At 46.5% G+C, this 25,047-nt stretch overlaps 2 protein-coding genes across 6 annotated transcripts in view; both read left to right on the top strand.

The window, feature by feature from the left end:
• The window catches only part of LOC127033611 (zinc finger protein 420-like), a 496,719-nt gene that overhangs the window by 353,017 nt on the left and 118,655 nt on the right, over positions 1-25,047 (top strand). Inside the window, exon 7 of the transcript XR_007769140.1 lies at positions 16,523-17,127. The gene's annotated coding sequence lies outside the window, so the exon portion shown is untranslated. The remainder of the gene's footprint in view (positions 1-16,522; positions 17,128-25,047) is intronic.
• LOC127033614 (zinc finger protein 883-like) overlaps positions 192-25,047 on the top strand; it is a 139,968-nt gene continuing 115,112 nt past the window's right edge. For 2 of the 5 annotated variants that reach the window (XM_050921591.1, XM_050921592.1), the window contains exon 1: positions 13,222-13,335. Coding sequence is in view for 3 of the 5 variants with exons in the window: in XM_050921589.1 (XP_050777546.1) it covers positions 199-264 (66 nt within the window). In the remaining 2 variants the exon portion in view is untranslated. Of the gene's footprint in view, positions 265-4,617; positions 4,719-13,221; positions 13,336-25,047 lie in introns of those variants that run through there. The other 3 variants (XM_050921590.1, XM_050921589.1, XM_050921588.1) reach the window with 3 other exon arrangements.

Below are 25,047 nucleotides of genomic sequence, written 5' to 3'. Positions count from 1 at the left end.
AGGAGAGGATCCGACAGCTCCGCGCGAGCCAAACAAAACCGCAGCGCCCGGCGCACATTACCGCTCCGGCTTCGCCTCCCTCGCTGACGTCACTTCCGCTCCACGGAGAGTATGGAACTACATCTCCCAGCCTGCCCCGGGGCGCGTTCCCTCCTCTCCAGCCCAGCTAAGGGCGGGGTTCAGCCGCTGAAACTGTGCATGCTCCGTGCGAGCCCCGGTGGGGGAGGGAGAATAAAGCTGCTGTTGCCGGTTCAGTGTGCGTCGGTGAGTGAGAGACCCTGTGAGGGAGGCGGTCAGGAAAGTGACTCTCGGCCCCGGGGAACCTGGGAGAAGCCTCGGAGCTGCCTCGGCCCCAGGAGCGGCAGCAGGATCCGCCCCGGCCCCGCTGGGATGGGGGGGGCGGAGCTTGGGGCCCGAGGGGGTCCCTGTGTGTGGGGGGGTGTCGGGCAGGGAGGGGAGAAACCGGAGTTGGGGGCGGGGGGAAAAAAATCAGTGGGATGAGATGCCCGTTCTCTGCCAGGGCGGGGAAGGGAGGGGCACGTGTCCCCCATGGGGAGTGTCCGGACCCCGGTTTCCCAGTCCCAGTTACTGCTCTCTAACTACCAACACAGATGTCCCCAGCCACCAGTTTCCATTCACTTCCCCATCCCCCACTGCCGACCCCTTCCCTCATCCAGGGATCTTCCAGCTCCCCCACCCCCCTTTGCCCTCTTAAAGCAGCTCTTGAAAGGGCTCCGTGCTGCCCATGTGGGAACCATCACTTTCTGTATATGTATTGGATTAGTAATATAAAATCCAGTCCAACAATCCCCCTTTTCCTTCTAGTTATTAAACAGCAATATAAAATCCCCTCAGATCTTGGTGGTGTTCATAGAATATTAGGGTTCAAATGGACCTCAGGAGGTATCTAGTCTAACCCCCTGCTCAAAGCAGGACCAATCCACAACTAAATCCTCTAACAGATTTTTACTGCAGATCCCTAAGTGTCCTCCTCAAGGATTGAACTCATAACCCTAGGTTTAGGAGGCCAATGCTCAAACCACTGAGCTATTCCTCCTTCCTCTTGCATGTTTTCAATTGCGTAGTTTCTGACACATATTCTCTGCAAATCTCAAAGATTGATTAAAAAATATCCTAAACCCCACTTTTTCTCTAATTGTCTATTTCTAATTGACTGTGGCCTGAGATTTTTCCCTGTCTCTCTAATGATAAAATATTAAGAAAATCTCAAATGTACACCTTTTCTCAGATTCCTGAACATGGATATAAAATGTTGGCAAATGTTGCCCATTTTCTTTCTATTCAGTTATCAAATATTGATGTGAAATACTCAGATTTTACCTCATCTCAACAACTTATATAAAATCCCTCTGATGTTTCACTTTCCTCTCTAAACGTATTTAATACCCATCAAATCCGAGGCCTCCCCCTGTTTGGGGGATCAGTGGTTCCGAGCTGGTAACAGGAAAGTTGGCTGGAGCCTTTTCTTTTCTCCAGCTGGCACTCAGTGAGGAGGTCACTCTGAGTGCAGCGTGGGTCCAGAAGTATCCCAGAGCCCATGACAAATGGTCTCTGTGAGGGGTTGCTTCCCGCAGTGCTAAGATGTAGCGAGTGACAGGGCATGGACCTTTCTTGTCCTCCAGGCCTTCCATTCTCCTGTTAAAGAAGCGCCCCCCAGGGATCCTTCTGCGTGTGTGACTGGCCAGCAGGGGGCAGTGATAACTTTCTATCCACTTAGTAGACACAGTGAGGTAACACTGTTGCTGGGGTAGGGGGTGGGGTGTCTGTGTGGGGAGATTGCAACTGAAGCTGAAGGGGCATTGTGGGACGGGGAGGCCTTTGGGTGACTGGGCAGGGAGTACCCTAATCTGGAGGTTTTGGGGGGGTGGGGTTCTGATGTGCCCAGCCCTGAGACTATGGGTCCTGGAGGTGGGTATCACTGGGGACTTGTTGGTGCAGAACAGGGAGTGTGGGCGTCTCCTGGGGAGGCGGGGCAGGGGGTTAGAGGGAGCCTGATGCTGTGCCAGGGACTCAGTCATGCCCAATGCACAGAACTGGGTGGGGGAGTCCCAGGCGCTAGGTCAGGATGCCAGGCAAGCAGAGGGATGGGTCCCGTTGTAAAGCATCAGGAGGTCCCAGGCAAACGGCATGGCAGATCCTGCTGGAGGACAGGTGGGGGTCCTAGGCAGGCAGTAGGGAATCCTGGGCAGGCAAGTGAGGGACTGAATTCCCAGTGAGGGGTCCCCTAAAGGGGGGTGGTCCCTGGCTGTTGGGGGCTCTTGGTAGGGGAACCTTTTAGGATTCCCAGCCTGCCAGTGATGTCTGGTGGGGGTTCTCTGGCCAGTGGGGTGCTGAGGGGTATCTGGAGTCCCTGTTCAGGGATTTTAGGGGTTGGGTCCCAGGGAATATCTGGTGGGACTCTGACTGCGGGGTCTGGGCTCTGGGTAGTGGGGGTGTCTGGGGGCCCCTGGATGGAGGCTCTGGGGGTTGCTACTAACCATGCTCCTTCTCTCTGATCAGCTTGTGCCAGAATCCTGGCTCCAAGCACTGCCCAGCATTCCCCAGCCACGCCCAGTCACCATGATAACTTTCTATCCACTTATCAAATATCTTGAAAACTCCAGGACCTTTCAGTTCCATTGGGAAAATTTGTGCCCCGAGTCCTTATACTAGATCTGATGGGTGAGGCAGGTGGGAAGGGGGCTAGAAATGCCACGCGATGGCCTCTTCCACAGCATTCTGCACTCACTCTTTCTGAAATCTGGTTTCATTGAGACCAATGTTAATCCAGAGTTCACTGCATGGAAAGAGAAGGAGTGACTCCAGATGCACAGTGGGCAAATGAGCTCAGCAATTCTCCCAGTGAGGAGAGTCTCTCATTAGCTGCTCTCCCCAGAGAGCTAAAGGAGAGAAGCTGCTCAAACACTCTGTCCCTCTCTGCTCAGGATATTGAGGTTCAGCTTCCTGGGTCAGATGCTGCAGCCTCCATTGTGATCTGGGAGACCAGGCTTAGCAGCTGCTGCTCCCCCCAGTGGGGCTCTGTGCTGGGATGTGACCTTAATTAAAGCTTTTTCTCTGCCCGGCCCAGGGGATGACTTTCTCCAGCTAGTACTAGCCCCTTGGGGCAGTCCTGGGCCCTGTTAATGCAAATTCTGAGCCAGAGTCTCCAGGTAACTGAAAGACCTCAGGGAAAGTGCTGGAGACGGGCAAGAAAGTGACTCTGCACAGACAGCCCCTCGTCATTTCTCCTCCCATTAGCAATTGCCCGGAGAAAATCCAGCCATGGGAGAGCAAAGCCCCCAGGAATGGGACTTTCCCAGCCAGAGGAGCAGGGAGAGAGGACAGGGGAAGGAGAGACTGAAAGGAGCAGTGGGAGAAATGAGTGAAGGGAGAGATTTCCAGCTCTCTAGTCCACCCAGACACATGTATTGCAGCATCCCAGGGCAGAACCACTTTCCAGTGAACAAGAAAAGGCTCAGATAGAGGAAATGCCAGTTCCTGACTCCATATTCCCCCTGCTGGCGTGTGACTGCCGTGGGGTCAGTGTCTGAGGGAATCCACCACAATGACTCCTTTGGTTCTGCTCTTTTCTAGCCTTGTGTTCAGAGACTTTGTTACAGGGTGAGGGGAGGGAGACGGGAGGTTAAAAATGTCTCTGTGGGCTTAGCCTGGCAGGAGGAGCGAGGTCTGCACTGTAATAAAGAGATCAAGCATGTTCCCAGCACAGCAGAGTCTAGGATGTCTGTCTGGAGGGAAAGGGCCTGGGGAAATTGTGATGTGAAATAAACTAAAGCCTGTTCTGAAACCTCCACAACTGCCCTTCTCGCCCTGCCAGGGCTGCAGAATGATGTCCATGTTTTTCTCCAGCTCATCCCATCCTCCCATGGGACAGGGGAGAGAAACGGCTGCAGTGGAGCCAGCTCAGGGAGGGATTATTCTTTTGAGGAGGGGTTGGTGGGTTCCTGCAGGAGGGAGAGGAGCAAATACACTGGAGATGGGAAGGTTTGCACAGTCTGGCTTGGAGGTTGGCACGGGGCAGGAAATGCACAGGATGGAGAAAGGGAGGGCAAGGGGTGACAAACCTGCTAGAAGTTCTTTAATAAGTGGCCTAGATTCTAAGAACAGACCCATAATGTTCAGAGGTGGAAATGCTCTAGTTTGTGGAGCAGAAAATAACCCAGCTACATGGGGCTGGGAAAACTGACCAGACTCATAGTACTGGAGCCTGACCCGACTAACCAGTGGCTGCTGTGAGATATGAAGGGGATACCCACCAGTGAGGGTTAGGGGAGATTCCCCTCCCTTCATATCCAGCTCCTCACAATGAGGAGGCTGTTGGGTTTCCTACCAGGGATCTCTCCCTGGTCCCTGCTAGGGCCTCCCTCTCCTCTATCAGTCTGTGGCTAGTAGGTATGTGATGGATCTGCTGGGAGAGATAAGGGGCTCTCTCTTTGTCCCCTCACTCTGATGTTTTCTGGATGCTCTGAGCAGAGTGGGGGTGGGACTTTGTTGACTGCAATCCACCTAGAACTTCCCTTTGATGGGCTCCTCTCCCCACAAATAGTGGGGCTGTGAATGGGGCAGCAGGTTCTGAGTGTTGGACTCTTGCTCTTTCAGGGGCCGGTAACTTTTGAGGAGGTGGCTGTGTATTTCACCAGTGAAGAGTGGACTCTGCTGGGATGTCATGCAGGAGAACTATGAGAATGTGACCTCACTGGGTAAGGGTTACTGTCCCCCTCGGTTCTTGGAAGGGGAAATGGAGAGATAAGGTTTACGCCAGCCCCACAATGCCACCTCTGCTCTGCCTAGTTTCAGCATCACCCCAATATGCCAGTGACACACACACGACCAGAGACCCTCCCCTACTGCAGAACACTTTGGGAACAGAGCACTGGAGCTGTATCGCACAGTGTCAAATATCTCCTGTTTGCTCAAGTAAAACTGAGGGTTAAGTGCAGCATAATCAACAGAAGCTTCCTAGGGGTCACCAGAAGAAATTAATGGGCAGCAGGTTTAAAGAAAATAAAAGGAAGTTCTTCTTCACACCGCGCACAGTCAACTTGTGGAACTCCTTACCTGAGGAGGTTGTGAAGGCTAGGACTATAACAGCGTTTAAAAGAGAACTGGATAAATTCATGGTGGTTAAGTCCATCAATGGCTATTAGCCAGGATAGGTAAGGAATGGTGTCCCTAGCCTCTGTTTGTCAGAGGATGGAGATGGATGGCAGGAGAGAGATCTCTTGATCATTGCCTGTTAGGTTCACTCCCTCTGGGGCATCTGGCATTGGCCACTGTCGGTAGAGAGGATACTGGGCTAGATGGACCTTTGGATCTGACCCAGTACAGCTGTTCTTATTTTATGTGTGTATGTGTGCATTTGGTACAAGGAGCTCCTGGCCCTCAGAGACCGTGTGGAGGCTTTGGAGGCCAGGATGTTGGAACTGTTGGAGCTAAGGGAGGCAGAGAAGTATGTTGATGAGGCTTTCTGGGACACTATAAAATTGTCCCAACTCCAGTCAGACAGCTCCCCGCACTGTTGAGGAGGATGAAATTCCCAGGGAATGAGAGCAGTCAACGGGAGCAGAGGGAAAGCTTCTCATAGTTGGGACCCTCCTTCCAGATAGTGTTGGGGTAACCTCTTGCACTGAGGTTACCTCAGCAGGGGAGGGAACTCCAGTCATTAAGAAAAGGCAGCTGTTAGTAATGGGAGATTCGATCATTAGAAACAAGGATATCTGGGTTTGTGATGACCGGGAGAACCGTATGGTGACTTGCCTGCCTGGTGCGTAGGTTGCAGATTTCTCAAGGCATCTAGATAGATTTCTGTGTAGTGCTGGGAAGGAGCCAATGGTCATGGTACATGTAGATACCAATGACACAGGGAAGGGTAGGTGAGACCTCCTGGAGGCCAAATGTAATCTGCTAGGAAAGAGACTGAAATCCAGGACCTCTATGGTGGCATTCTCAGAAATGCTCCCAGTTTCACACGTAGGTCCAGGTAGGCAGGCAGAGCTTCAGAGTCTCAATGCGTGGATGAGATGTTGGTGTAGAGAGATGGGGTTTAGATTTATTAGGAACTGGGGAAATTTTGGGGATAAGGGAGCCTATACAGGAAGGATGGGCTCCACCTAAACTAAAGTGGTTCCAAACTGCTGGCACTTAACATTAAAAAGGTTACAGAGGAGTTTTTAAACTAAGAAATGGGGGAAAGCCAATGGCTGCAGAGGAGCACATGGATCAGACAGAGACTTCTCTTAGAGGAGAGTGTAATGATAGAGATTTTTCTAGTTTTAGTCAGGAAGAGAGGCTGGAAGAGGATAAAGTAGGGGCCAGATCATACGAGAAGCATTCACACACAAAAGAATCTAACAGATCAGAAAAGGGCAGACAAATAAACAGTGACAAGTTTTTAAAGTGCTTGTACACAAATGCTAGAAGTCTAACTAATAAGATGGGTGAATTAGAGTGCCTCGTGTTAAGAGGATATTGGCATAATAGGCATCACAGAAACCTGGTGGAGTGAGGACAATCAATGGGACACAATCATTCCAGGGTACAAAATATATCGGAAGGACAGAGCAGGTCATACTTGCAGGGTGGGGAGAGGAATGGCACTGTATGTTAAAGAAAATGTAGGCTCAAATGAAGTAAAAATCTTAAATGAAACCGCAAGTTCCATAGAATCTCCATGGATAGTAATTCCATGCTCTAATTGTCATAAACAGATAGCTAAGAGTTAATGTTCTTTTACGTGAAACACCTGACCAGAGGACCAATCAGGAAACAAAACTTTTTCAAATCTGGGTGGAGGGAAGTTTTGGGTGTGAGTTCTTTGTTCTTTGTCTTGTGTCTGACCCTCTCGGCTCTGAAAGTGATTTTTCTATCTCCTGGCTTTCTAATCTTCTGTTTCCAAGTTGTAAGTACAAAGATAGTAAGACAATAGGTTTATATATATATATTTTTTGTATTTACATGTGTGTAGTTGCTGGAGTGTTTTGAATTGTATTCTTTTTGGATAAGGCTGTTTATTCATTTTTTCCCTTTAAGCAATTGACCCTGTATATTGCCACCTTGATACAGAGACTATATATTATGTCCTTTTTCACTCTTTTTATATAAAGCTTTCTTTTTAAGACCTGTTGGAGTTTTTCTTTAGTGGGGACTCCAGGGAATTGAGTCTGCAGCTCACCAGGGAATTGGTGGGAGGAAGAAGTCAGGGGGAAAATCTCTTTGTTAGATTTACTAAGCCTGACTTTGCATACCCTCTGGGTGAGGGGGGGAGAGAGATTAGCTCTCTCGGTACTTGTGTTTCCAGGACTGGAAGCAGGGAATCTCCTAGGGTCGTCCAGGGAGGGGAGCCTGGGAGGAAATAACAAGGAAACAAGGGGAGGGGGTTATTTTCCTTTGTTGTAAGACTCAAGGAATCTGAGTCTTGTGGTTCCCAAGGGAAGGTTTTGGGGGGACCAGAGGGTATCAGGCCCTAAAAATTCCTGATTGGTGGCAGCACTATCAGATCTAAGCTGGTAATTAAGCTTAGGGGAATTCATGCTAACACCCATATTTTGGACGTTAAGGTCCAGATCTGGGAAGAAATGTTATGACACTAATAAGAATATAACAATAGGGATCTATTATCGACCACCTGTCAAAGACAGTGATAGTGAGGCTGAAATTCAAAGGGCGATTAGAGAGGCTATCAAAATAAAGAACTCCATAATAGTGGGAGATTTCAATTATCTCCATGTTGACTGGATCCATGTCACCTCAGGACAAAATGCAGAGACAAAATTTCTTGATTCTTTAAATGACTGTTTCTTGGAGCAGCTGGTACAAGAACCCGCAAGGGGAGAAGCAACTCTCCATTTAGTTCTGAGTGGAGTGCAGGATCTTGTCCAAGAGGTATCTATAACACCGCTTGGAAATAGTGATCATAATATAACAAAATTTAACATTCCTGTGTTGGGAAGAACAGCTCAACAGTGTAGCATTTAATTTCAGAAAGGAGAACTATGCAAAAATGAGGGGGTTAGTTAAACAGAAATTAAAAGGTACAGTGACTAGAGTGAAATCCCTGCAAGCTGCATGGATGCTTTTCAAAGACACAATATTAGAGACCCAACTTACATATATACCCCAAATTAAAAAACACAGCAAAAGAACTAAAAAGAGCCACTGTGGCTTGGCTTAACCATGTAAAAGAAGCAGTGAGAGATAAAAAGGCATCTTTTAAAAACTGGAAGTCAAATCCTGGTGAGGTGTATATAGAAGGGAGGATAAGTACTGCCAAATGAAGTGTAAAAATGTAATAAGAAAACTCCAAAAGGAGTTTGAGGAACAGCTAACCAAAAACTCAGAAGGTAATAACAAAATGTGTTTTAAGTACATCAAAAGCAGGAAGCTTGCTAAACAACCAGTGGGGCCCCTGGACGATTGAGATACAAAAGGAGCCCTTAAAGACAATAAAGTCATTGTGGAGAAACTAAATGCATTCTTTGCTTCAGTCTTCATGGCTGAGGATGTTAGGTAGATTCCCAAACCTTTTGTGGGTGACAAATCTGAGGAATTGTCACAGATTGAAGTGTCACTAGAGGAGGTTTTGGAACTAATTGATAAACTTAAGTGTAAGAAGTCACCGGAACCAGATGGTATTTACCCAAGAGTTCTGAAGGAACTCAAATGTGAAATTGGGGAACTATTAGCTATGGTTTGTAACCTGTCCTTTAAATCAGCTTCTGTACCCAATGACTGGAAGATTGCTAATGTAACGCCAATATTTCAAAAGGGCTCTAGAGGCGATCCTGCCAATTGCAGACCGGTAAGCCTAACGTCTGTGCCAGGCAAATTAGTTGAAACACTAGTAAAGAAAAAAATTGTCAGGCACATAGAAGAACAAAAATTGTTGGGCAAAAGTCAACATGGTTTCTGTAAAGGGAAATCATGTCTTGCTAGTCTATTAGTGTTCTTTGAAGGTCTCAACAAACATGTGGACAAGGGGGATCCAGTGGACATAGTGTACTTATTTCCAGAAAGCCTTTGACAAGGTCTCTCACAAAAGGCTCTTAGATATATTAAGTTATCATGGGATAAGAGGGAAGATCTTTTCATGGATTGAGAACTAGTTAAAAGACAGGGAACAAAGGGTAGGAATAAATGGTAAATTTTCCGAATGAAGAGGAGTAACTAGTGTTTTTCCCCAAGGGTCAGTCCTAGGACCAATCCTGTTCAACTTATTCATAAATGATCTGGAGAAAGGGATAAACAGTGAGGTGGCAAAGTTTGCAGATGATACTAAACTGCTCAAGATAGTTAAGACCAAAGCAGACTGTGAAGAACTTCAAAAAGATCTCACAAAACTAAGTGGGCAACAAAATGGCAAATGAAATTTGATGTGGATAAATGTAAGTAATGCATATTGGAAAAAAAACTCCAAGTATATATGCAATATGACGGGGGCTAATTTAGCTGCAGCTAATCAGGAAAAAGATCTTTTTGTCATTGTGGATAGTTCCCTGAAGACATCCAGCAGTGTGCAGCGGAAGTCAAAAAAACAAACATGATATTAGGAGTTATTTTAAAAGGGATAGACAATAATATAGAGAATATCTTATTGCCCTTATATAAATCAATGGAAGTGACTAATTTGGACCCCATCATTTTATATGTATATTTGGGATTATGTTTTCCAATGGGCTGGTCTATGTGCAACCCTGACATCTAGTACTGCTGAGATCCTGCATTCAGTAATATCCCTGCCCTTCCTGTTCCCTTTTTCCACTGAGCCCCACACTTACGTTTCCAGCTTCCCTGGGACTCTCTCCCTTTGTCTCTGGATCTGTCTGTCAGCAAGAAGCAGAGCCAGGGAGACTTGCCCTCTGTCTGGAGACTTCGATTTCTGGGACGTGGATTTACTTTCTATGTGTTTTAGGAGATATTGAAATTGAGTGTCTGTGACATTAAGCACAGTACAATCAGGAGTGTTGAACAGCTGTGTCCCCTCAGTTCCCCAGGCTGGGGTGCCTTTTACACTGCTTCACTGTGAGAGCAGCCACTCCTGGGCAATTAACACACAGTTTCCAGCATGTAACTCGCTCCCAGCTACACAGTATTGGGTGCTGCAAGTCAGCAACTCCCGAATGACAGTACCCCACAGGAGAACCCCAGAAAATTCTCTGCTCCCAGACGTCCCCCAGAAATGTGCATCTTGTCCTGTCCAGCACGCTACTGAACAATGGGAGCTCATATGAAATCTGTTATTTCATCAATGGAAAATGACATGCACCAGCCTTGTTATTCCAAATGGAGTTTCCAACACACTTTAATCCAACCACACTGGTTAGATAAAACAATAAACCAAGATTGATAACTACTGGAAAAAAAAAAGATTTTCAGTGACTGCAAGTAATGAGGCATAAAAGTCAGGCTTGTTTACAAAAGAAATGCAAGAGAAAACATAAACTAATGTTTAACTTAACAAGCTAAATTGGATTTAAAACAAATGTTTCTCTCCCCATCTGCTGAGACAGGCTGTCTTTCCTTTCAGCCAGGAATCCCTCTAACCTGCCCCTGCTGCCCACATTCAGTTCTTCAGGAGTTGTCATGAGCAGAAGGAAAGGGGAGAGAGAGTCTCATGCATTTTCCTCACCTCTTTTTATAATTCAGTCCTTTGTACTAGAAACAAATTCCGTTCTCAGCTGAGTCATGGTGACAGGCTGTCATAGATATGAGCTTCAAGTGTCCCTGTGATGGAATGTAAATGTCTTCTTCACACCTTCTCCCTCCTGGAGAATGGCTATTTGACCAGCTGTTTGCCTTGCTGTCTCTGAGGAACTTAGGGTTAGGGTTGCAACTTTTTCAGTAATATCATGCCGTAAAATCTCATCACTTTACATACAATGTTGCTACACATTTTAAGGAGGATATTCTGTGGATTATGTCTTTTCAAATGTTACCTCAGAAGCCATACAGTGATAAATGAAGGGGAGGGGAGGGATCTCTGTTTTAAAACACCCAGCCAGCCAGATTGCTGTAAAATCCTTGTTTATGTGACTTCTCTGCTTGCTTTACCTGTAAAGGGTTAACAAGCCCACAGGTAAAAGAGAAGGAGTGGGCACCTGACCAAAAGAGCGAATGGAAAGGCTAGAACTTTTTTGAATGGGACAGTAACTTTCCCTTTGTCTGTCTGTTCTCCAGAGAAGGCGACACGGAGTAGCAATGCTGTGTATGGCTTGAAGCAGGTTTGAAAATTCATCTTCCATATCTAGAAGAAATGATTTGCACAGGGAATGTTTAGATATACACAATCAGGTTTATATTTTTTATTTTGGCTTTTGGAGCTCCTCTGTGCTATCCCAGGTGCTTTTGTTTGCTTCTAAGCTTTAAGCTGAACCCCCAGGAAAGCTATTTTGGGTGCTTACAAAAATTGTTTCTTTTAAGATCTAGCCAAAGCCTAAGTTCCGGATGTATTGTTTTCCTTTTCAATTTTAATAAAATGTACCTCGTTTAAGAACAGGATTGGATTTCTGGTGTCTTAAGAGGTTTGTGCATGTTGTTTGATTAGCTGGTAGCCACAGCTAATTTCCTTTTTTTTCTTTCTCAACTCTTTCCCGGAGGGGAGATGAAAGGGCTTGAGGGTACCCCAGAGAGAAGAATTCTCAAGTGCTCCTTCCTGGGTCCAAGGGTTTGGGGTTTTTTTGCATTTGGGTGGTGGCAGCATTTACCAAGCCAAGTTTAGAGAAAAGCTGTAACTTTGGGGGTTTAATACAAGCCTAGAATTGCACAAATGAATTTTTAGAATCCTGTCGGGCCCTCACTTTCTGCACTCGGAGTGACAGAGTGGAGATTCAGCCCTGACACATACTATGAACAAAATTGATCCTAATTTTCTAGAAGAGTGAACATAGGGGCATAGACTTGCACAGTGTCTGTCTGTGTGTTCCCAACATATCTGTGGGTATTTCAGTCCCTCACAAGCAAAGTGTTGGGCATCTTCAAACACCTGGGGAACCGGTCCTGGGAATTCACTGGTTTATTATGTGACACTGTATGGAATTGAGAGACACTTTATATTATTTTATTATAAATACCAATATGATGAAATTGCAATGAATTGTGCTAGATATGCCATGTAAGGTGTCAATGAAAATGTTATGACTTTCCAAGTCTGATAATCTTGTTTCTATCTTTTTGTATTGTGAGTTATAGATATGTAGGGTATATCTGTATTCCAGACTTGTGTAGTGTTTCTGAGTGACACTCCCAGGTATACTGGCATCAGCGCTGCTCAGCTTGTTCAGTGGCCCGTCCGGGGTCATCAGCTGTACAATGAACCCATTGAAAGGATCAAGGGGATACACATACTGAGTCAGCGAGACATGCAGGGGTATGCCTGTGTACTGAGACCTCCAAGGCTTTTCCACGCCATGTGCTGTGAAGCTTGTGTTTGGGACACAGGAAGTACAAGCCACTTGGCAAAAGGAATATAAAGGGCAGCTGCATCATCTGCATTTTGTCTTCAATCTCTCTTCCTACCTCTGGAGCAACTTCTGTACAAACTGAACCCTGGAACAAAGGACTGAATGATGTGGATGTGTACCAGAGAGCCTTTCAAGCCAGAAACTCACCAATACTGCTAAGAACCAGGTATATAGATTTCTGAATGTATCTGACTGTTTTCCCATTTTAACAACTTCCTTTTTCTTTCCTTCTTCTATAATAAACCTTTAGTTTAGATGCTTTCTTGTTTATAAACCTTTAGTTTAGATGCTAAGGATTGGCTGGCATCATAGTATTCTGGGTAAGATCCAAACCTATACAGAGCTGGTCATGTGGCTGACTCTGGGGTCAGAAGAATACTTTGTTTATGTGAGCAGAGTTTTCAATAGCCTCTCACTGTGCCGGACCTAGGTGCTGATTGGAAGTTGGAGAACTGGAATGCAGTAAAGGGGGGCCTGTGATGTCTTTTTTTCAGTTTCACAATAACCAGCGTGGGGGATCAGAAGCACAGTTGGTGACTGATCGGTGAATTTAACTTCCGTGTTAACCCCCAGTTTTGGGAGCATCTGCTCTCCCTTTTTCAGCTTGCCCTGATTGTGGCATTTTCAGTGTGGACTGTCCCATGCACACTGGGACACACTAAGCATTGAAGTTAAATTAATAGTGTTTTTTTTATGACACAGTCATATGAAATCAACTGAACTCCTTTGTTTTTTTTCATCTAAACATGGTTTCCAGTTTCCAAACCTCATGTAATCTCCCAGCTGGAACACGGGGAAGTGCCATGGGTCCCAGACCTCCAGGGTTCAGAGGAAACAGAGATCCTGAGAGTTCCCTGCACAGGTGAGGAAAGATTAAACCAACTCAGAATCTGTAAGTGCCTGAAGGAAACATCTGGGATGCCCTACAACGCCCTTGGAAGGCTTCTCAGTTTGTTATTGTCCCTAGCAGGGGTTGTATCCTCAGGGTAAGTATAGCTCATGGCTTCCTGTAGACCCTAGCAGACACCAGGCAGTGACTTCCTCCCTTCCCCCTGTGAGTTTGGATGGGATGTGAGGGCCGAATTGATCTCCTCCTCTCTCCTGTTTAGGGGAAGAGTTTGGAGGAGTTCAGTTCCTGTTTTTATTTGACCTCTCTCAAGCACTTGTTTTGGTTTGGCCTTCCCCTCTCTATCTCTGTTTGAGGTTTCTGTCTCTTATCACAGCAGGTGATGCAATGGTATGTGAGAAAGAGGAGCAGAATTCTCAGCAGGAAAATGTTGACCAAGTGGCTAAACACAGAGAATTATTGCAAAGATCGAAAAGGAATGTGTCCAGGAGTCATGAGCAGGGAAAATGCTGTGAGATTCAGCACAGACCAGAAAGAGAGCAAGGAAACCATCCAGGGGAGAAAATGGGTAAATTTATTTCCTGTCGGGGAACTCAGAAGAGCGTCAAGGAAACCACAACACAGCAGGAAATCCTCATGGGAAAGAGGAAAAATACATGCACTGAGTGTGGAAAAACCTTCACTTGCAGCTCAGCCCTTTCTGTTCCTCAGAGAATCCACACAGGGGAGAGGCCCTATAAATGCCCTGAGTGTGGGAAAAGCTTCACTAGCAGCTCAGCCCTTTCTAAACATCAGAAAATCCACAGAGGGGAGAGGCCCTATGAATGCTGTGAGTGTGGGAAAAGCTTTATTACCAGCTCAGCCGTTTCTGTTCATCAGAGAATCCACACAGGGGAGAGGCCCTTTGAATGCAGTGAGTGTGGGAGAACCTTCACTTACAGCTTAGACCTTTCTAAACATCAGATAATCCACACAGGGGAGAGGCCCTATGAATGCAGTGATTGTGGGAAAAAATTTCTTCACCGGCAGCAGCTTATTAACCATCAGAGAATCCATACAGGAGAGAGGCCCTGTGTATGCAGTGAGTGTGGGAAAACCTTCTCAGAAGAAGATTCTGAGATGGGAAAACCCATCTCAGAATCCACTGAAGGAAGAGGCCCTTTAAATGCAGTGATTGTGAGAAAAAATTCCTTCGCTGCCAGCAGCTTATTAGCCATCAGAGAATCCACACAGGTATGAGACCCAATGGAAGCAGTGTGGGAAAACCTTGTCTTGCCACTCAACCCATGTGAGCCATCAGAGAATCTGCAAGGGGGATCAACACCGTGAAACCCTCTAGGGCTATCAATACTTTAATCCTTTCCTGATTCCCACATAGTAACTTTTAAACGCTGTTTGTAGCACCAATTTCCCTCAGCTTGTCCAGATGAGTCAGTGGCCCATTTTTGCGTTTTGCAGTTTGACCTCTTTGAGGTGGACTCCTTTATCCTTTCTATCATCTCCATTCTCCTATGAGTAATTCAAGTGTGCCCTTCCTAGCAGGAACCAGGGAGCATCACATTTATACCATTCCTCCTATTGCTAAGTTATTGTTAGAGTCACCAGTGATACAGATTGTATCATTGCCAATTGTTCTCATGTTGTGCTGAAGAGCAGTTATAATGGGAACTTTTCATATTACATGTAAATGAAGAGGAGCAGGGGCAGGAAAAAAGTGTCATTTCAGCCTCTGTGATACTGGAAGGAGATGTAAAAAGCGACAGAGTCCTGTGGCACCTTATAGACTAAAATACGTATTGGAGCATAAGCAATATACAAAAACCTGTAGACGAACACTTCAATCTCCCTGGACGCACAATAGCAGACTTAAAAGCAGCCATCCTGCAGCAAAAATTCCTCAGGGCCAGACTTCAAAGAGAAACTGCTGAGCTTCAGTTCATTTGCAAATTTGACACCATCAGCTCAGGATTAAACAGAGACTGTGAATGGCTAGCCAACTACAGAAGCAGTTTCTCCTCCCTTGGTGTTCACACCTCAACTGGTAGAGGAGGGCCCCATCCTCCCTGATTTAACTAATCTTGTTCTCTAGCCTGATTCTTGCTTACATATTTATACCCACCTCTGGAAATTTCCACTACATGCATCTGACGAAGTGGGGATTCACTCATGAAAGCTTATGCTCCAATATGTCTGTTAGTCTGCAAGGTGTCATATAGGACTCTTTGTCACGTTTCACAGATCCAGATTAACACAGCTACCCCTCTGCTACTTGGAAGGAGATGAGGTGACTCAGAGATTCCCTCCTTCCTCATCATGGCAGAACTGTTACCTTTTGTCTGAGCCAAGCAGGGTTTATCGTCATCACATTCTACCCCTCCGCTTCTCAAAGTGTCATGTGATGAAGTGTTCTCAGTTGTCTGAGCTTGGAGATGATGCTCTGACTTATTTAATCCTATATCAGAGTTGCTATGACTGGAGATGAAAGTATCAAAGACCGAGAAGGGGACTTCAAATGGATCCTAAATGCAGTGTGATCATTTCGAGTTTAAATCTCAGGTTCCATCTATTCATCAAGCCAATTCTGGCAAGGTGGCTGCTTTTTCCTCCATTATGGGAATGCTAGGATACTAAACATGTTGTAAATAACATAACTGACTATTGAGACAGTGCTTAATGAAATATGTCTGAATGGATAGGAGAAGAATGTGATGGGAGAATCTCTTGTCCTGATTCTAAATAATTAGATGTAACCTGCTCTGGAATTTCAATATACACTTTCATTGTCATGTATTCTATCTCTCTGTAATCTGGGTTTCTATCTTTCTTGATGGCTGTGTGGTCACACAATGAGATATTAGTTCAGCTCAGATTTATTGGAGAATTTCAAACAAATGACCATTTGCTAAAGTCATCATTTCTCACTTCAGCTTTGCTTTTTCCCCATCCTTCCATGATGGTATGGAGAAAGTTCCAAGTGCAGTTCTGTCAATAGGAGAGAACTCTCCAATTTACTGGCCATGCTAACAAAGACACAGCAGTGATTTAAAATCTCCACTTGGAAATGGTGAACAACAGCAGACCCCCGACTAACCGAAGGAAGTGCATATGACCACAGTGTAGTTCAATTGTTTAGATCAATATTTTCTCAGATGGCTATGTTGGCAGGAGAAGCTCTCCTGCTGATGTAGCGCTATCTACACAGGGGATTAGAGATGTGTAACTACGTTGCTCAGCTGTGTTGATTTTTCACACCCCTGAGCAATAATTATACCGATAAATGTCTTTAGTGTAGACCAGGCTGTTTTCTCTTGTGTTTTCTGCATTTGTATCACTTCTGCCCTACTTTCCACTACTTTGAAAGATTTAAAGTGTGAAAAGAGAGGTATTTTTCCTCATAATGCTAACATTCCCACATAGGAGACCCCTTCCACCAACCTGCATGGCAGAAGAACCAGAGGTATATGAACTCACAGAAGTGTTGGGACAAAGCACAACTTGAGCCAAGGTTCAGTTGTTGGCAATGGGCATTAAAAGAAAACTAACGTATGTGACCAGAATTTGTGATCTTTGAATATATTAGTGTTACTAGTGAAAATGAAACAATAGGGGATGTTATTGGTTAAAGAGTAAGAGACTAATTGTTTGATCTGAATTATTCTGAAAAACTGAAAGCTGTCTTGTTTTCTTTTTTTAGTTGTACAGGAAATGATGGTTAATCTTCAAAAGTTAATTTGATTTAATTTACCCCCTGTAGTGTAAGGAGTTCTGATAGAAAACCTCACTCCAAAGGTTGGGGTGGGAGAATAGGTGTTAGAGTGTATAAGAGAATATTGGGTCTGTATAGATTTTATTTATTTGTATTTCAAATAGAGCATATTTTGCTTAGCTTCAAAGTCAATTTCTATTAAAAGGAAAACTGCTCGAGGAGACAAGTAGTATAAGTTTTTACTCACTTACACTGTAAGCGGCCCTGACTTCCCCACTTCTCTAATTTGCAAAGGAAAGGCCTGGCATCTGTCATAGGATGTGTCCAGCAGGTAGGAAAGCTGCAGTTGTCAACCATCAATACCAAGGAAAAGGCTGAAGTCCATTGCCTTTCATATCTAAAAGCCATCTAGAGGCTAGTTACACTGAAAAGCTATGTTGACGTGGCCACATCTCAGGGGCGTGAAAAATCCACTCCACTGAGAGAAGTAGTTAATGTGACCTAAGCCCCAGTGTAGACAGGGTTATGTTTTCAGAAGAATATTTCCAGTGTTTGAAGGGTAGACACAATCTTAGACAGACTGATCCCCTCTGGGAAGCGAGTCATGACATCAATTCCAATTTTGACCCATCTCCCTATATGTGAGAAAGCTGCTAGTATGGAGGGCTGAGCCAGCTGTCCAATCACCTGGTTCAACTGACGGAAAAGCTCTAATTACCCATAGTCCAAGAACTGTGAGAAATGTTGAGTTCCAACCATTGTCATTTTAGTATTTTATTGTTCCTTTCTCTATTTTTTGTATTGGCCTTTCTGTTCTATCAGAGTGTGACTGTATAGCTCAGTGCATGTGTGATAAATGCTCTTTGGTGCCAATTGGCAGAGAGGGCAAAGTAATTCACAAGAAACTCCTGCCTCAGACCTGACAAACTCACACCTAATGCTCTGATTTTTATGATATTTATCCAGGAACCATAGCAGTGAGATATCTACTGGAAGCTTGTAGATTATTGTTACCCCTGATCACTGCAAGAGGTGTGTCTGAGTCCTATTGAAGGAGTCATGTAAATATATGGAAAATTATTCCCATATGGTATTGTCATGAAAGTGAGTCCAAAGTTCTTGTTGAGAATGGCCCATTCAAGTGGGCGGGAATTGTCACCTGTCCATTGCTAGCCAGTTATGAGATGTGTTGCTGCATTGTCAACCTTTGCACCAGCCCAGAAAAGCCAATGGAAAACTATCAAAGACAAATTATAGACATCGAAACTCTGTGGAAGTGTAAATGACAATATGACAATAAGGAAATGGTCCTTTCTGTGAATATACACAAAAGACTGATTCATTTTATAACAGGGTGGAGCGAAACACTCTGGGTCCATTCACCAAGGAGATCACTAATGACCAGTGGTGCTTGAAGAAAGGCAGGCCCCTGGCTCCTAGGGACTAGCAATTACTGCAATAGACTGTCACCTCAGACTTCAGTCTACTTAGGTAGGAAAGGTAACTATTAAAAAGTGTAGGTTGCATTTTGTGATTTTGTTTTGTTGGTAACAGTTGGTTTCCATCATTCACATTTGTTTGTTTATATCTTTATCCCTTGTTAAAGAAATTTCCCTTTGTTCAATAACTGTGCTCAAGTGCTATGTGTGATCCAGTAGCAGTGGGCTACAGTAAAACTGGTAACCTGGGATGTACCATTGCTTTGGGCAGAGAGGATCTGGGATTTTTCTGAGCCCTGGTCTACTCTAGGGGAGGGAATCAGTCTAAGTTTCGCAACTTCAGCTACATGAATAACGTAGCTGAAGTCGATGTACTTTGATCGACTTACCGTGGTGTCTTCATCGCGGTGAGTCGACTGCTGCAGCTCCCCAGTAGACTCTGCCTGTGCCTCTCACCAAGCTGGAGTACAGTGGTCGACAGAAGAGTACTCGAGGATCGATTTATTACATCATCACTAGAAGTGATATATCGACCCCCTCCTGGATCGATCGCTGCCCGCCGATTCGGCGGAGAGTATAGACATATCCTGAGTATCTGGTGATTGGAGCTGGACCCCAGAGGGGGCACGTTGAAGGATCTCGGGGGTTAAGATGCCTTTATTGTCAACTGTCAAGGTTGCTATAGCTCAGAGGAGGGTGCTTGACTGCCTGACAGGCTGGTGAGTTTGGTCACTAACATCCAGCTGCCAAATGCAAAAGTCCTTCCTCGTGGCAGGTGGTCACAAGGAGACTCACAGCCCTCAGCACCCTGAGAAGGGTCACAATGTGCATATTTGTTGATCCACACAGGGAAAGCTCCCTATAACTTAAAACTCTGCCCTGCGATATCATGGAACATGTGCTCTTCGCTCTGTGAAAGCACATAAAGAATCCAAGCGCTGGAGGGTAGGGTTTGGGTCCAGAGGTACCTAGACAAATTGGAGGATTGGGCCAAAAGAAATCTGATGAGGTTCAACAAGGACAAGTGCAGATTCCTACACTTAGGACGGAAGAGTCCCATGCACCGCTACAGGCTGGGGGCAGACTGGCTAAGTGGCAATTCTGCAGAAAAGGACGTGGGGATTACAGTGGACAAGAAGCTGGATATGAGTCAATAATGTGCCCTTGTTGCCAGGAAGGTTAACAGCATATTGGGCAGCATTAGTAGGAATGTTGGCAGCATCTCAAGGGAAGTGATTATTCCCTTCTATTTGGCACTGATATGGCCACATCTGGAGTACTGCATCCAGTTTTGGGCCCCCTGCTCCAGAAAGGATGTGGACAAATTGGAGAGTGTTCAGCGGAGGGCAACAAAAATTATTAGGAGAGCTAGGCATATGATTTATGGAGAGAAGGTGAGGGAACTGGAGTTATTTAGTCTGCAGAAGAGAAGAGTGAGGGGGGATTTGATAGCAGCCTTCAACTACCTGAAGGGAGGTTCCAAAGAGCATGGAGCTCGGCTGATCTCAGTGGTGGCAGATGACAGAACAAGGAGCAATGGTCTCAAGTTGCAGTGGGGGAGGTCGAGGCTGAATATTAGGAAAAACTTTTGCACTAGGAGGGTGGTGAAGCACTGGAATGGATTCCCTAGGAAGGTGGTACAATCGCCATCCTTAGATATTTGTAAGGCCCGGCTTGACAAAGGGGGCTGCCTTCCTGTGCCAAACAGTCATTAGAAGGAGGCAGACAAAGGCCTTTAAGATGAGGTGTCCATCACTGTCAAAATATCATCTCCCTCCTTCAGGTCACTGGCAGCCTGAATTTCTTCCTTATCCTACCAGAGTCTTGTCTGGACTCAGCACTATCCAGCCCCTCTGTATGTAGTGGGCAAAATCCACAAACCTTGCCTTTAAAACAAGCTGTCCCCTTCCTTCTTAGGGAAGATTTTTCTATGATTGAACTTGAGCTTCAGTTCCCCTTTTGTAGGAGCAAGATGAGTGCAGGGCCAGCTCCCAATGAGATCTGTTTTCACCTTTGTCCCCTAACTCTGCTCCCAGCTGTCAGGCAGCTTCCAGCCCATCCACCATGCTTACTAGCTCTATGGTCATGTGTAACCCCCTTTGCCAATACACGTAACCTGCGGGAAAGCTGCTCCTGCCAGCTGTGTTGGTGGTATAGTGGTGAGCATAGCTGCCTTCGAAACAGTTGACCTGGCTTCAATTCCCAGCCAATGCAATAATGGCTTTTCTCTTTTGTTAGTTCCTTGTCTAGAAGTGGTTTAATTTCAGTCACATTGTGTTACAATCACATCATCAATAGAATAAAACAATAAATGTGTCAAAGCCCAGCAGGTCACACAGGAGGGAGGAATACAAGGGGCTGGAATGTGTCATCTGAGAAGACAGAACACTTGGAAACCTGCATCTCCCATCCTCTGGCCTTCCGTGTTATGATTCCAGCTGTGTGCGATGTTTGTATCATATTCCTGCATGTTGGGGAAATAAAGTTTTGAGTCAGTTTTTGCTCCTACAGATTCCTTTGCTGTTACAATTATATTGATATGAACAAAAGGGAAGCATAAAACCAACTAAAAAACCCCACCAAAATTGCAATATAGTTAGGGAAAGAGAAGATCAGGGGTAAGCGAAACATTTCAAAATAAAAATTAATACTAAAATGGGAGGTGGGGGAGAGAGATCATGTATGTGGCGATCCCCTTGATATTTGAAACCTACAACTACCCAGCTTTCTGAACACCTTTGATTAGCAAGATCGAGTTGGGACATCTTCAGTCATTTATTGTCTCTCTGTGTTCTCTGTCTCTTTCTTCTCCCCACATTATTCTTCCCCAATGTCTCTGCCTTTTTCCTCTTACTCCCTCTCCCCCTGCCCATTCCCAGGAACGCACAGTCTACAGCATTTAGGAAAAGCCAGTTTCATAAATTCATAGACTCTAGGACTGGAAGGGACCTCGAGAGGTCATCGAATCCAGTCCCCTGCCCTCATGGCAGGACCAAATACTGTCTAGACCATCCCTGATAGATAGTTAAATATTTTACTGGCTGCAGCCACAAAGCGAAAAAACTTACACTTCTGGTTCAGAGTCAGTGCACACACATAAGAATCAATGGGCTTTTAATTCCTTAGGTTCTGTCACCATATGCTGCTTCCATTTCATTTCAATCTTTTCCCAAGATTTCTCATTATGCACAGCAACATTACACCCTTGGGAGAGAGTGGAGCAGAGGCTGCATTAATTTAACCTGCAAAAACCAAAGAAATAGAAATGTAGATTAGATTAGAATAAAAATGTACTCTCCAGGTTCGTCCAGCCCAGGGGTTGGCAACTTTTCAGAAGCGGTGTGCCAAGTCTTCATTTATTCACTCTAACTTAAGGTTTTGTTTGCCAGTAATAAATTTTAATGTTTTTTTGGAAGTCTACAAGTCTGTATATTATATAACTAAACTAGTGTATTGTAAAATAAACATAGTTTTCAAAATGTTTAAGAAGCTTCATTTAAAATTAAATTAAAATGTTGATCTTATGCCGCTGGCCCGCTCAGCCTGCTGTTGGTGGTCTGGTGTTCTGTTCATCTAGGCTGGCAGTGGGCTGAGTGGGGCCTGCGGCCAGGACCCCAGCTGGGAAGGGTCTGTCAGCCAGAACCCCAGACTGGCAGCGGGCTGTGGGGGGCTGGCAGCCAGGACCCCAGACTCAGCCCACTGACGCTCAGGGGTTCCATCCGCTGGCTCCTGCCAGCCAGGATCCCAGCTGTCAGACCCGCTCAGCCCGCTGCCAGTCTGGGGTCCCGGCCCTGCCCAAATACAGTGGGTACCTACTTTCTCCCTGGTTCTGGCCCATTCTCTTCGTCTCTCTGCACTGAGCTGAGGGTGGGAGTGGACCGAGCACAGGGCTGGGGTGAAGGGTCTGGCCAGGAGCTAGAATGAGGGAGGGGGCTCAGGGTTGGGGCGGGAGGTTTGGGTGTGGGGGCACTTACCTGGGGAGCTCCCATTTGGCGTCAGGGGTGCAGGTGGGAGTGTGTGCGGAAGGGTTCAGGAGCTCCCATTTGGTGCTCAGGGTGGTGGTGGGGATGTGCGGGGTGCATGGGATGTGGGGAGGCTGAAGATGTGGGGGGTGCAAAAGTCAGGGCTGGGCGCATGTGAGGGGGTACAGGTGTCAGAGTAGGGGGGCTGGGTACGTGTGGGGGTGCCAGAGTCAGGGCTGGAGTCGTGGAGGGGTGAAGGAGTCAACAGAGGGCTGAGTGGTACAGGGCTCAGGACAGGGGCCTGGGTAGGGTGTGGGAGTGTAAGGTTCAGGGCAAGGGTGTGGGGGGGATCAGGGCTCCGGGCAGAGTGCTGGGTGACTGCCCCACCCAGAACCCCAATGCCCCCCTCCTTGTTCCAACTACCCCTTCCTGGGACCCCACTCCCTATCTAAGCCTCCCTGCCCCGTGTCCCCTGACTGCCCCCCTAGGGCCCTACCCCCTACCTGTCTCCTGACTGCCCCAACCTTTATGCACACCCCCTCACCAAGACAGAACCTCCCGGACACCCATGCCTATCTAACCACTCCCCGCCCCTTGACAGGACCCCCAGAACTCTAGACCCATACCCCCCCCTCCGCTCTCTGCCTGCCACAACCACTCTCCACACCCCTACCTCCTGACAGCCCCTGCAGAACTCCTGACTCATCCAACCCCCCGGCTCCTTGTTCCCTGACCCCCCCCCCAGAGACCTCTAACTGTGCCCCCAGGACCTTCCTTGCTCCCTGTTCCCTGACTGCCCTGTCTCCTATCCACCTGCCACCCCCTAACAGACCCCAGGACTCCCATGCCCCCTCCACTCCCCCTACTCCCTGACTGCCCCCTCCAGAGACCCACACCCCAACTACCCCCCCAGTATCCCACTCCCCTAGCCAACCCATCCTGCTCCCTGTCCTCTGCCCCCGCTTACTCCAACCCCCCCAACCCCGGACCCCTTACCATGAGGCTTCCCGCTCATTTGGACCCCTGCCACCGTTCATGCAGCCCTGCCCCTCAGAATGCTGCTTGCAAGGCGGCAGGGATCCAGGGGAAGATAAGGGAGAAGCCAGTGGGTGGCTGCGCTGGCAGGATTTTTAATGGCACAATGGAGTCCCAGCAGGCCCCAGCGTGCCATTAAAAATTGGCTCGCGTGCCATCTTGGCACGCATGCCATAGCTTGCCGACCCCTGCTCCAGCCCAACCTTCTGCTGATGCACCACAATGCACGACTATGAAGGGTTTGAAGCTTTCATTACTTAAGTTCCAGAACACTGAGGGATTTCAGCTCCCCTTTGTCCAGAGGGAACCTTCACCCCACTAACAACCAGGTTCTTGTCCATGGGATCACTGTAGGGGGCTGGGTCCCTGTTTATCTAGTCTCGCTATCTAGGACAAGTCAGGGCACCTCTACAGAAATCCATGGCACACCCACATCTTGAATACTGCGTGCAGATGTGGTCACCCCACCTGATAAAAGATATATTGTAACTGGAAAAGGTTCACAAAAGGGCAACAAAAATATTAGGGGTATGGAGCAGCTTTCATATGAAGCGTGATTAATAAGACTGAGACTTTTCAGCTTGGAAAAGAGATGATAGAAGTCTATAAAACAATGATTGGGGTGGAGAAAGTAAAAAAGGAAGTGTTATTTACTCCTCTAGACACAAGAACTAGGGGTCACCAAATGAAATTAAGAGGCAGCAGGTTTAAACCAAACAAAAGAAAATATTTCTTCACATAACAACCTGTGAAATTCTGGGGCACCTAAGATGGGCCACTGTAAGAAGACAGGCTACTAGGCTAGATGGACCTTTGATCTGACCCAGTGTGGCCATTCTTATGTTGTGTACTTATGAACTGGGGTGTATGAGCACCCAGGGCCCTCTGTGGAGCTGCCCTTCTCCTTCTATGCTCTCATGTTTCATTAACTCCAGCCTTTTTTTCTATTCATCATCAGCATCATTGTAAACAAGCTGCCCTCACCTCCTGTCCCCTTCAAGAACCAGTGTCCCCTGTCTTGTGTAAATCACTGACCTCTTTCCTGTCTCAGCACTGACTGCTCCTCCATGTCCTTGTCCCTCCCTCTGTGCTGATGGGACCCTTCTCTCCAGCCCTTCCTCATCAAGCAGCTCAGTGGATGGGAATCTTAGAGTCACCATGGTGCTTTACGAGCAGAAACCCCCACAGAGCTTCCATGCAATTGGCACTTTGCCCCCACTGCTCAGGACTGAAACTTGTGCAGGGAGACTGGCTAGGCATGAGCAAAGCAGCAGGGGTGAAAGGCAAATGTGGGGAGTGAACTCAGGGCCTGATATATGCAAAGCAGGCACCGTACCACTGAGCCACATCTCCAAACAGATCTTCTTTGCTGACTGTTGCACTCAGAGCTGCCTCTTTCCAATGCATCCAGTGGCTTATACACTTCATGGGAAACCCTTTCCCCCCAGTCATGCTCTCGTGCAGGTTGCTGGTTCTTAGGGGTCACTTTGCAGCAGGGCCAGATGTGTGGGGCAGAGAGTGTGTGCGCCCTGGACTCAATGTTAGCTTAAAAAAAAGGCAAGAGAAAAAGTGCTGGCTGGGAGCT

Source organism: Gopherus flavomarginatus, chromosome 13 (assembly GCF_025201925.1).
Source record: "Gopherus flavomarginatus isolate rGopFla2 chromosome 13, rGopFla2.mat.asm, whole genome shotgun sequence".
NCBI lineage: Eukaryota > Metazoa > Chordata > Testudines > Testudinidae > Gopherus > Gopherus flavomarginatus.
The sequence above is the reverse complement of the archived record's forward strand: the minus strand, read 5'-3'. Positions and strand labels throughout refer to the sequence as shown.